The 13965-nt window shown below is 28.8% G+C and overlaps 1 protein-coding gene across 2 annotated transcripts in view; it reads right to left on the bottom strand.

Annotated features, from left to right (window-relative positions):
• LOC121113574 (ABC transporter G family member 20) overlaps positions 1-11019 on the bottom strand; it is a 43666-nt gene extending 32647 nt beyond the window's left edge. The window contains exons 1-2 of one of the 2 annotated variants that reach the window (XM_071886717.1): positions 10798-10933; positions 10441-10726 (exon numbers count right to left, since the gene is read on the bottom strand). Coding sequence is in view for 1 of the 2 variants with exons in the window: in XM_040707380.2 (XP_040563314.1) it covers positions 10798-10805 (8 nt within the window). In the remaining variant the exon portion in view is untranslated. Of the gene's footprint in view, positions 1-10440; positions 10727-10797 lie in introns of both variants that reach the window. The other variant, XM_040707380.2, reaches the window with a different exon arrangement.
• Between the last annotated feature and the right edge of the window lie 2946 nt (positions 11020-13965).

The following is a 13965-nucleotide window of genomic DNA, read 5'->3' as shown; positions in this document are numbered from 1 at the left end:
TGGCCTGCCTCTATGTGGTGCTCCTCCAACCCTGACCTCAACTGGAATTTTCAGTTTGGGTGCCTTGCATAAGAATACCTACCGCACTTCTCATCCAAATTTGGATTCACTCCAAGCTGCCTTCATATCAGCGTGTTATACCTCGGCCAATATGTTCGCCGGCGTGTAAAGTCTTTTTTGCTTGTCAAGGAGGGCATATTGTATAATTGAAACATAAATTGGTTTTTAGTTGTATATTTTTTTTCCTAATTTAGTAATGCTAGTCCAAAAGTTGAAAAAAAAAACGGGCTTATAGTACAACATGTAATAAAAAAATTAGATAAATTATTTTAAATGAAGAAAATGATAAGTAATTTAATCAATATAATGCAATTATAGTCATACCAATAGATTGTGGATATGTTAAAACTGTTTTCATTTTTTGACTTTTATACTAACTGATTGCTAAGACATATAAGATGTTTAGTTAAAAATGTCCTTAATTATATTACTCGTAAATACATCATAGATATTTATACAAATTAAAATGAAATGTTACAACTTGTACACAACATTTATAATACCAAAAACAATGTAACTTCATCCAACACATTTCTAATGAAATATGTAATTATAATACCAAATGATAATTGATATTGCTATCCTACAAAAATAGGCTCAAAATGGTTCTAGGACAATTGGACAAAAACCTTTTTGCGGAAGGACAAGTTGGCGGATTTTTTTGGCCGAACAGACAATTCACCGAAGAATAATTTGCCGAATGGCAATTTGCCGAACCGACATTTGGCCAAAACATAATATTTAATAAATACGATATTGATATATAGGATTGCATATTTTAATTCAATTAAAAAAGATAGTATGATTAATTTCCCGATTGTTATTGTTCATATGCTATATATGTCATATAAGTAAATTAATTAATGTTCTTTTCCAGAAAATAATTTTTTCATTAATTAAGTATATTCATTATTGATCATTATATATATATGAACACAACATAGTAGCATGTAATTACTTATTAGCACTTCGTCAATTCGATTGAATCACTGTTATGTTTGTTTATTATTTAATTTATTGAAAGTACTGGAACGGTAAAAGATTCGAACTACATGCTACTGTTTTGTGTTCATGTCCCAAATAATCCTTCATTGAAATGTCCGTTCGCCAAATTGATCTTCAGCGAATTGTCCGTTCGACAAATTGCCCCTTCATCAAAACGTTCTTCGGATGTCCTTGCATTAGAAATGTTTTCGCCCCATTTGTCCACTCACGGTTGAAAATGTAGCTGGATTTGAACGAATCCCATTATTTTTTCACCTCAAGGTTCAGGAAAGTTCTCAACTGCTTGATTAATGAATCTCTATTTTCATAAAAATAATGAGGGAGCAAAAAATAACATTGTCAGGTAGGATATACAAAAGACTGCTCTGTTACAAGTTTTTCTCCATTTGTCTGCTGGGAACAATCCAAAAACTGACTTTGTTAAAGTTTGAGGCCTCTCTGGCTATTTCTGGCGGGATACAGGTCGTGTAAGTTTGAAGTATTACATTTTTGGTTAAAAACTAGCCATTTTATACCTCTTGTTTTATAACTTGTGCTCAATGATTTGCAGTTTCCCTGTTTTATTGAATTTTACCCCTAGTTGAACTTGAAGTGATAGTAACTGAACAAAAAGAAGGAACATTATATTGTGTCTTCAAAGGAATATATTCTTCATCATTTGGAATGTCTTCTTTGCCAAATTGCTTCAAATATGTATGGGCATTTAATTGTTTCTATGGAAACATTGCTAATCACTTCGTTTGAATGAGTTATTCAACTCATTCGTACAAGTTAGATACATGGAACTAAGGGGGAAAAATACCCAACTATAGCGCGAATATATATAAACAAATCTAATCAGATTCAAAGGTATACCTGTACGACGAATAAAGAAATCCAATTCAAAATATCATATTTTGTAATTTCTTCGAAATAGATATTATGGTTGAATAAATTAAATATAGGTGTGAATTTGGGCATCAAAAAAGTTGTATTTATTCTATCAAATTGACCATCACTAAACAGGGAGTGTTTTTGTTACAACAAATGTGAAATATGCACGTTTGCAATGAGATCAATGATTTATTAAGCCATCAATTTTTACCATCATTTATAATTTGTGAGAAGAGGACTATTATGGAGGCCCTTGAGGTAAATTATCCATGCCATGCATTGCATAAAACTTTCATTATTTTGAAATATACATAGATTTACCTTACAGCATACATATAATAATCGTTATATTAACATATGTAAAATGGATTCAATTTGGTTTCAGTTTAAAAAAACATTTTTGTCACATTTAGATATGTGAAGACGTATGGAAATACATAGTTATTTTTGCAATGATATATCAAAACAGGGAGTGTTCCGACAAATGTGAAATATATCCGTTAGCAAAGTATATCTTCACAATATGTTACTACACAAATTAATTTGTGACAAATTACGATTTATAAAAGTTGCGTAACGATGATTATTAACAACAGTATGCATAAAACAATGGAAAAATGCATTGAGCTAATTATCTCATGTGAGCATGCGTTTTTTTTAATAGAAGATAATTGAAATTTTGCTGAAAGTTAGAGAAATACACTAATTTAAAAACGGCAATGAGCCATTCTACTACATTCCTTAATTTTGTAGGTTTTTTTTTACATAATTTTATATCCACTTTATGTAAAACAAAATGTTAGATGGTTCATTACACATTGATGCATGACTCCAAACTGACAGCTTCTAGATCACGAGTTACCAACTTTTGTAAAACTGAGGGATTCTTCAAGATTCCCTAAAGGCTAGAGATATAACAGCTCAAAAAATATGAATAAAATAATAAAGAAATCAAAAGCATACAATACTTTTTAGAACAAGTCCAGCGGGCGACTCAATTGAAGCCAACAGGGACCAGGTACTCACGGGAATAGGATTGGTGACCCCTTTTCTAGCAAGATTAAATTTTGCAAGGAGTATTGATTAATCCTAGAACTGCTGCGGTTAAGATAACATTTAGACATTATTTATAAAAAAAGTCAATAACATATGTGCTATCAATATAACATCCCTAGCTGTTTAGGTGTGAACGTGTATTGTTTCGTTATTTCTAACCCTTAATATTTTTTATTTGGTGACATCTAAGTACATGTAAGCATAAAGTAATAACTAGTGGAGAATAACAATAAGGGGTTTATTATAATAAGTCTTTGTTGGAGTTGGATTATAATTGAGGGTCGACATTGAAGTCGTTCTAGCCTATTTGTCCTTGCTATGACGGAGTGAGATTTATGTTTATTTCCTGCATCGCAAGCTTACCAGCAACTCATGTAATGAAATATACTGACAGATAATCTGCAGTTGTCCTAAACATACTTGAACTATCAGGATTAACATGTTATTTTTTTTATTTTTACGTACAGGTAGGACATATTTTCTACATAACTGGTCATAGACATATTTTGAATAATACAATATCCTCAAATTGTGTTGGTAATCTAAGTTTTCCATAATAATAGAAGTCAATTTGTTTAATGTTTTGTCACTCAGAGTTAGTAGAGGTGTGTGTTCTAAAAAAAATGTGACGTAATGCATACCCTCTATACACGGAGTACAGCTCCCTACTCCATATAAGGATTAGGTATCGAAATGTCCATTCTTAAGGACCACAAAGGAACACATGCTATGTAGTTTTGAATCAAAATAACTCAATGGGGATATCCGGTTGACCTGAGTGAAACGTATGTTTAATTAGTTATAATCATTGAACAAAGAATAAAAAGTTATTTGCGTATATTATAACAAAATAAAAAAAGATTTGGTTCACAGATCATTATAACACGGGATATATTCCTTATGTAGTATAAACAAAATGAATAAAACTTAAATATATTCCATATTATGTTCTAAAAACTAAAAATGCAAGATGTCTTATAATTTGAAAATTGTTGCACATAACTTGAGAATGATTTTAATTAAAATGAGGAAATAATTAATATTTCAATTCATTGAATTTTTAACATTACATAAATTAATAAGTACTGCCTATTTACATGAAATGTTCAAGGCAATATAAAGTTTTGTGCACATAGAATTCCTGACCATTTTTACTAAAATAGCAATAGTTGACCATTTTCATACTTTTGTTCAAAATTAAACAAAGGAATTTAAAAAAAAAACAGTTTAGTTTTTAATACTTATGATCAACACGTTCAAAAGATATTTTATTATTAATTTAATTAATATAAAACCCAGTAAAACACTTCTTTGTACCGTTTTAATATTTGCAACAGATTGAGGTCTCTCAAGTCGGAGCATATCTTTAAATCCCTTCTTACCCATGGCCACTTAACAAAGCATATTTTAGTTTTTAAACCATTACTTTATTTCATGACATCAAATATGAAGCCTAACTTCCATGCATAGAACAATTATGTTGTTTAATAAGTAATAATATTGTTACTTATCGGCTTCATTTATTCAAATGTCAAATTTGGCAATAAGAAATAAAAATAATTGATTAAGTATTATTCAATAATAATGTATTTGACAATTTGTTAAATCATATCTTTTGTTTTGTTGGATATTTTAATATTTTCTGAAATTTAATGAGTTTTAATATGTCATAAAACTAATAATTATATAACTAGTGGTTAAATCAAAAATAAAATACACAAACAATATGATATCTATAAACAAACTGATAGAAACCCCCGGACTTTATTGATAGTTTACTAAAACTTGCCTATACTCCGGGGTCCATAGTTTGAGAAACACGATGAACGATAAGAAATACACTTTTAAATCGTTCATCATTTATTTAGAATAAATTATATCAAATTCAATTTTTTTCAATATCTTCTATAATCCAATTTTTATTATTAATTTTTCCATGAAGTACTTCGATATATTATGAAAGACTAATGAATACTAAAATAAGTTGCTAAGATATCATTACACAAATGTATTCATGACTTTATTTGAGATGTTTGGAAGTACATTATCTGGCTCAATATTTTAATAATTTTTATATTGTACAGACTTGGTGCCAGCTCTGTACATAAAGGAGGCGTTTGAATAACGAAACAAGAGGGTAATGAGAAGATATTAATTCGAAATTAGTGGGAATAATACAAAAATAATAATTTTATCTCAATTTGAACTCTGTGGAAAAATATAGGTACATTATATGAGATAAGATAAATCAACTACACTCACTTGTTCACCACAAAATAATTTCAACTATCCATAATCTCTTAGGAGCCGGTAAGAAGGCAGAGGGTTAGAAGCCAAAAAAATTCATTTCGTGCCGAATGTAGCCTTTAACCCGTAATCTGACTACTCCTGTATTCATGATAAAAATATAATAGAAAGAAAAGAACTGTCATGAAATGATTATGTAGACAACTAATTATTACAAGCCATAAAAAGGCGGCCCTTTCCTAAAAAATGGACATAAACAAAACAATATGATATAAATAAAACTCATTCAATAAATATTATTAATAAATAAAACTAAAATGTTTACAAATATTCGTTCAAAATTGGAGTTCCTCAATAAAAAATTAACTTCTTTATGCGAATATCCCGAAGAATAGTCAGAAGTGTAGACCCCCAAGACTCGAGATATGTGTTTTTTTTAAGGGGGGGGGATTCTGCACCCATTTTATCTTACTAAAATCTCGCTGTCAAATTTTTCATAAGTAAAGATTTTTTGTCAATTATCAATTTGTCACCTTTTTAAAATTTTATTTGTCAAATTTGTCTTTTCTAAAAAAACGTTCAGTTAATATTGTCAAATATTTGTAAAAAAAAAAGCAACTGCAAATGCGTGCCAAAGTTTTAGCTATCTACGTAAATAAGACACTATAATTGGTTAAAAGCAAAAGGATTTGGTTAATTCATTAATTCACTCCAGAATAATAAACAACTTTGAGACATCTTTAAGGTTATAAATTTAATACTTAATATACTTAAAATATCAACTTATTTCTTTAAGGCAATACATATACATTCCTTCAATATATATATAAGTATATAGATCGAATTACAAATTCAAAGGAATAGTGAAAAACAATATAATTTATTATATATGTGTACTATAGACACATTAAAGAAATAATGTTATGACTATTTTATAAAAAAACGTCCTTTTCAAAGAGATTCTTAGTTTACTTTGAAATATAATACAGGAGGTTCCTCATAACGCGGTTTTAAACACAAAGGATTTCGTAAAAAGCGGTGTTTTTAATTATTTTGAATCCCCGTAAAGTGTGGTGTAACCATATCAGTGGCGTCTGCAAATCTTTAAATTGATTTATAGGTGCTACAGCCCCTCCAGCCCCCCACCCTGCAGACGCCCCTGCATATATTCCCATCATAATGCGGTTTCTTAAATTATGATAATAGATTAGAAAAAACTATATATTGAGATAAACAAGATTTTTTAAGTTTTTGATGAGGTCGTTCATACTATGCCGATATATTCATATAATAGAAGGGTATAATTTTACAAAGAAAGGAGTGTCCTGTAAGTATTAGATTTGATACCTAGACTAAAAAGTTTTGGTTAATTTATGTATTATAAAAAAACTTACAATTAAAAAGGTTTCAAAATAAATATTGACTAAGTTCCCATTATTCAAATTTTACAGTACTCAAATGACCAGATTCAAAATCAATTCAATATCCGATTAGAATTAAATTTTATAATTATTTTACAAGTAAATTGTTGGTATACACTACTTTAATTAATAAATGATGAATAAAAGGTTTTTATTGCATAATCACAAAAAAAACACAAAAAAAAATAGTAAAAAGCGGACTTTGAAAAATAATTTCTCCTATGTTATGAGTTTTAGTACTAAAAAAATCCGCAAAGAACATGGATTTTTTTTTAATTCTCAAAAACTTCAATAAAAGGATATATATTATATAATTTGAAAGAATTATAAAATAAAAACACTGTTTCAACGACCAACAAGACAAGACAAAAGAAATTTTATTTGTGTATTTTAGACGTCACTTAATTTAATTAAATAAGTTCCTTCGGAAAGAGCTTATTTTGACATTAATCGACTGTTATCCTAATAAAATGCTTATATTCAGTATATTATTGTCAACTAAATTAATCAAAAAACATTCATAACATCCATGTCAATGAAATCCATAGTTCATATACATGGATATGCTGTGTACAAGATGCAGCTTGTATGAAAAGATTGTACAAGTTACAGTTTCTATGTCTCAATACGATTTATTTAATTAAATATCCGTCATTTTATTTCCCAACTATTCACTGATGCTATACTTTTATTTAGATCTATTAAAAGGACGCAGCTATTAGATATTTAAGAGTAATATCACTAAGGACATTTGAACTATATAAATGTGCCACGGAATACTTAAATCAATTTTTAATTTCAAAAAAGTCAAAAAACAAAGTCCTTAAAACATTAAACCTCCAATAAAATTTCAATCAGGACATTATACTATTTATTAAAAGTACAACAGTATCTTGTTCATTTGAAATATTTCCTCGCATTTGTTAGTAGTAACTTTTACAATTGGCTCATATAATTTAAATATTTTGTATAAAATTACAAATTGGACACGACATCCGATTTCACAACCAATGTATAGCTTGATAAGCATTACCCCTCTAAACCCGTTATATGTGAAATTTATTTTATAATCATATAAATATGAACAAATTAAACCTCATATATCTCCAAAGCCCACTCAAATCTTTTATTAAACAATGAGAAATTGGTTTTATCAATTTTTGTATCGGAGGATATGATGTTGGAGGTATTTAAGATCAAAAAATATAGTAGAGATGAACCATATCTTTTTAAACTATTTAAAAACAAAATTGAAATATGGCTTGAGATTCGACCTCGGTTTCACTGCCAAAATTGAGAAAATATCAATTTGTTTTAAAAATATATCTTCCACATTTTCATGTTCTACAAAGAACCAATTAGTCAAATATATGGTTATGAGAACCTATATTTGTTCTGTAAAAAAAATGGGCCTTGATTAAGTCAATATCAAGTAGCTGCTGCTCATATGATTGCACAATATCACACGCTCCAAAATATGGATATTTTGCTCAAAAATTGAGTTTCTGTTGTTTCGTAAAAAAAATTCTAGAAGTATTAAGTAGTTTGACTGAAATGGGGTAACTTTCATAATATGTAAATCTTGGGCATGATCGATTAAGTTTTCACAAATATCTCTCATTCCGTATTTTGGTTGAGACCTCTTGAAATGCAAAATTTTGCATAAAGTTTTAAATGCGTAAATCGTAAAAAAAAAAAAAAATCGGAAATACTACTGCTGGTAGGAGAAAAATAAACACATCAGCCTAAAATATACACTTGTAGGTACAAACAATCCAATTTTCAAGTATATAGTTACAAAAGTTTTTATATACCATCATCCATTTTAATGACCCACGGTTTTTTTTCACACGTCAATAAAATAGGCGTAGATAGTAGGATCAATATTTTTTTTAAATGTTCCTATACAAGAAATAGTATCAATTTAAAGCTCATTAAATTTTCAATAAAATGATATGCAAATCAAGCCTGCAGTCATTTCCTATCAGTAGATATGGCTACCGAAATCCAGGAATTTATCTATAATTGGGTTTTTTTTTATTCCGTTTGTCAATTGAGACATATTTTTTAAACGGTCATTTCACAAAAGTTATGGAAAAAACAACTGAACAAACAGTTTTATTTTAAATTCCTGACCACTATCTTTCATTTGAACATAAATAATGGGTTTTTAATGTACATTGTAGATTCTATAAGTCTACAAAGTTGGGATTTCAATATTTTCGCCTCGCGAAAACAATCATTTTTTTTGAGAATTGTTCACAAATTCAAATTTATTTGCGAAGTAATACAAAATACAGGATTTTAACTTAAAAAATCATAATCTACAGAGTTTTTACCCTAGAAATGACTTATTAAGTAATTCTCAAGGTTTATTTTCTACTCTAAATATTTTTTTAGCACTTTTGGTAGTAAAACCAGGGTCAAATCTTCGACCATGGCTCAATACTACCCTCTAATTGTAAAACCTACTATTCAAATATGTTTTTTTAGTTTTTTGCCTTGCCTCAAAAGAATAATGCTGTTTTCAAGATTTTCTTGCTTTGATAAATTAGTGATTAACTATATTAATAAACAAATAAGGTGACTTTACTTTATCTAAATAGCTTTTACAATCACAAAAAAATGTGGTTATTTTACAAGTGGATAATAGGTTTTTACAAACAGAGGGAAGAATGGCTATATAATGATGTATTTTACGTTCCATCATTTAAGTGATCTTTGAATTACCATACCTTCAATAAAATTTATGATCAGATTCAATATGAAAAGAATAGATTGAGATAAAGGTCTTAATTTTACCATTGGTATTTTGACATACAAAATATATTTTAAATTGGGTGAAGGCATACAATCGATAGTACATTTCCCTCAGGGTTACACATATATATGAGCAAAGAAATACATTATTGGTAAGAGGTAAAAATATACTATTAAGTTTTTATTTTTTATATATAAAATGCGCAGTAAATATATATTTCATTTAGTCAATGAGCTTGGACATTTAAAAATGGAAGAGTAAGGTTATAATTGAGGGATTTTCAAATTTTGTACATCCATTTGTTATTTTAAGACTATAATGTATAAGTAGTGATGTAAATTGTGGGAATTTTTGTAGCTGGCCCGTTTGATTGGAATAGGTAATCTGACACCAAGTTACCTTTATTGTATCACACAAACTTTCCTCCAAAAAAAAAAATTGAAAAAAGGCTTGAAATCATCTCGTGGTTAGTCAAATAATCAATCATAACAACTGTTATGTACTCCCAGACTATCAGTTACATTATTTCTCCACTATTTTTAAAATGAATTGCGAATATATATTTCATAATATTAAAATTCTACAGTGTATTTTATTCGATACTGTATTATAGAATTGCTTAGTAATATTATAATAAAAGAGCAACAGTCTATTTATGTTTCTATATAATACCCAAAATTTCTTCATAGAAACAATAGGATGGCCATTATATATATATTAAGATAAGAGATAAACAAGAAACTGTATTCCTCTCCTTTTGGAAACGGAGCATAAGTGTAGAATAACTTAATACTTCGATAATTTATCAAAAATAATAAATAAGGAAATAGCCATGACACATCAAGTGAGACAAGGGAATCGACAGCTGACGACAAAATACAACGGGTATATTTGGTTGTTAACAAGGCAATGACGTGAGATGAAGAATAAATTTACTTTTCCTTAGCAGTTGTCATTATTATTTAATTCCTGAGCAGTGAACTTCTTTTCATAAATAGATTTAATTATATTCCAAACCTGATTGAGCATTTGTTTGTGTGGTCATAAAAGACGGAGAGTAACCTTGAGGATTTGTTGTGGAGTTATAATTGTAAGTCTTTATTAACTCAAGAGTAGAAATAAGGATCGATATCGGAGTAATTTTTGGCAATGTCCTTGTTTATTTACTTCTCCCCCTCCTCCCTTGTCACAGCTAATTGTAGCTGATCTCCTCCAAAACATTCTTTAAATTGTCAGGGTTATTTTCGGGTTTTCTTTCAAACATGCCCATAATAGAAACAAATTTTCATCACTAATTATAAGTCTATCAGGCACAAACAAAGGGTATTAATTGATCATTTAAATCAAATAAAAATAAGTAAATCACATTCTTACCCGTTCATAGTATTATTTTATGTCCTATGATGAAGTGCAAATGATGAAAAAAGATAACTACATCAACTAAAATTGGATCACTACAAATTAGATGCATATGTGACTGAAGAACATATTACAATAACTGAAGGGAGCAGTAAGACGATTATATCAAATTATATTCTTTTTCTTTCCTACTTATTATATTCAAGATCCTTCCATTTTTGTAGCCTGCATACATATGTAGCAGGGGAAGCCGTCATTATACACGCCGACATGAAGCAATATAATATCAAATATGTACATTGTACATGCTGATCCCTTTATACAAGCTTCAGTGAGCGGCCGCAAAGGCTCAAAATTCCATATAAATTGTTCATGAATCAGATATTATTTTGTTCGTAGTAGTAGCCTCTTTAGAAATGCTAAATATTCGATGAAGATTCCCAAAAAGATAAGAGGATTTGTTAGATTGACTGTAATGAGAGTATTATAAATTATAATGTACAATGCATAGAGAAAGAAATACATGGAGGCGGCAAAGTGCGCATAAGGTTGAGTAATTTACTCCAGCTTACAGAGGGGGGTTTAAAGAAATAACGTCACAGTTGATTTTTAAAAATATATATTTTTATTTTAAAGGGCCTAAATCAAAATCGGTGACGTTTTAGGTTAGAGGCATCATGACTTGGACTCATCTCAAAGCACGACAACTTGGACTCATAAAAAGTATACTAAGGATCTCTCTGCGACTGGAATGCCAAAAATGATGTATTACATGCATTGTAAGAAGTCAATTCGTATGTGAATAGATATTTGTATATTTATATTGAGTAAATAAGGAGATAGTTATGACCTCAGAGCGTTATCACATACATTTCACTCAGTTTTTGTGGTTTGAAATTGATGATATGACTTTATGGTAAAGTGATATGTTTCATTTTGTCTGTTAAGTGATATTATTGTCTCCATTTATTTCTATGAAGTTGGATACTATATGATTAATCAGACTCAACTCTGACAAAATAACAGAAGGACACGAATGTATGGGAACTTAAAGTAGTCTGGGAATCTTTAAAATAACTTGAACTCGGGAAAGATTGACTCGACTACATCAAACGATATTACATTCAAATGAAGGAGTGTTCTGTTAAAAGTAATTTGGTCAACTAAGTATTTATGTGTATTAAGTCAAGAAGAACATCATTATCGTCTTCATTAGGGTTGTAATTTAATAACGAATTTAGTGTTTAGGTTAACCAATAACACAAGTTTGAGTTAGGAATGTGATACATTAGACATATGTTTCATGAATTAACAAAAATGGAACTGAAATTATCAAGCAAATAACTATAATGAAATGTTTTTATATTTATTCATCATATATTTTAATTATAAAAATAAATATTTTAATGATATCAGGTACCAATATATATATTATATGATTTAATATATATTATTCTTTTCGGTCACATTGTCTTGCATCAATTTAATTTCATTGACTTCCACATTGAGAAGATTAAGTTAAAAGAGCAGCGTTAAATTTGTATTCTTTGGTGCTAATGGTACTCAGGCAAAGTGATCTGCAAAAAAAGAATGAATAAACAAACCCAAGACAACAATGATTCTTCTGTAAAATGGTTTGAAATAAAATAAGTGACACTCTCAAACTCTCATATTCAGTAATGTGGCTCAGATGGTGAAATATTTCTCATTACTGAATATGAGTTATTTGGAGAGTGTCATTTCTGGTGAAATTTCCATTACTGAATATGAGAGTTTGGAGAGTGTCATTTCTATTTCCATTACGAAGAATCTTCTTTTGTTTTTTCATTCTATTTTGTTTTGTGTTGGTAGTTAAAGAGATAATCTTTTGCAAATGATAGACATACATCTTAAGATCATTATTGATAAATTTTGATTATGTAGCTTGAGAAAAAACATATGTTTCCCCAATTTCCCTTTGACGCCCTACAAGATTTTTGTTTTTAACTCCAGGACGGCCTTGATCACTTCGGAACTATTTTTGGAAATTTGTCGTCCAGATTGAAGTCGATCACTACTTTTCCCATTCCTTAAGACGTTTAATTGTTCTCCTAACTAAACATTTTAACGTGGAATGACAACTTTCCATTTTTTTTACAATAGGGTTCTTAAAGGTAAAGGAAGTACCATATACACTTTAATTTAATATAGATCGCAATACCCATATTAAAATATGTCTGTTACAGGACTTAAGTTATAACCCTGTATATGTTTATACAAGTTGCAATAAAAAAATAAGTATTTTTAATACAAAATGGACACTACATAATTCTGACAAAAATAATACAATAAACGGTTGATATATGAGTGGAATAGTTTTAGACTGGTAGTGTTAATTATGTCATGTTTTGTAACATGTCGTTTTTTTACATTTTGTCTCGTTTTTATTAATTCAAGAAAGTTTAATTAATTTCCCTGACAAAACATTTTTATAACATCGTCTTCGTCATGCAAAAAACATTCATTTGACAAATATATTTTGTCTAGTCATAGTGGACGAAATTAAACATGTTGCTAATAATATGCAGCACATTTTCAAGTTACATTGCCCACAGGCATATTACTCGTAAATACGTAATAAATGATAAATTTTAAGCAATCAAAATGTAATGATAGCATTATATAACTTTGATAATCAAATAATTTAACAAACCATCTTGAAACAAAGAAGTTACAACTTGTACAATCTGTTAGTGGATGTTACAACTCGTAAAAAATGTCTACTTTCTATAATAAGCCAAAAAATGAGATGAAACATGAAGATAATACAATAATTGACAAGTTTGATGAAAATAATTGATTTCTTAGTATTATATTCCACATAATAGAGTTCAACACGCCGTTACCTTTATTGTATCACACAACCTTCCTTTAAAAAAAAAAGCCTAGAAATTATCTGGTAATTAGCCAAATATGTCATTCATAACTAATGCTATTTATTGCTATACCTTATTATTTGTGTATAATAGCCAAATTTTCTTTATAGGAATAATAATAAAATGGTCAATGTGCAAAATGCCCGCAATGTATAAAATTTCAATAAAGCAGTCAATAGCTATTTTAACTTAATTTTCATTGTCTGGTAAAGTAATTTTTATTACTAAAAAAGGTAGACAAGATCATCTTTCATGAATTACAGTATTA

Source organism: Lepeophtheirus salmonis, chromosome 2 (assembly GCF_016086655.4).
Source record: "Lepeophtheirus salmonis chromosome 2, UVic_Lsal_1.4, whole genome shotgun sequence".
Classification (NCBI taxonomy): Eukaryota; Metazoa; Arthropoda; class Copepoda; order Siphonostomatoida; family Caligidae; genus Lepeophtheirus; species Lepeophtheirus salmonis.
Note: the sequence above shows the minus strand (reverse complement) of the source record. Positions and strands in the feature narration are given on the sequence as shown.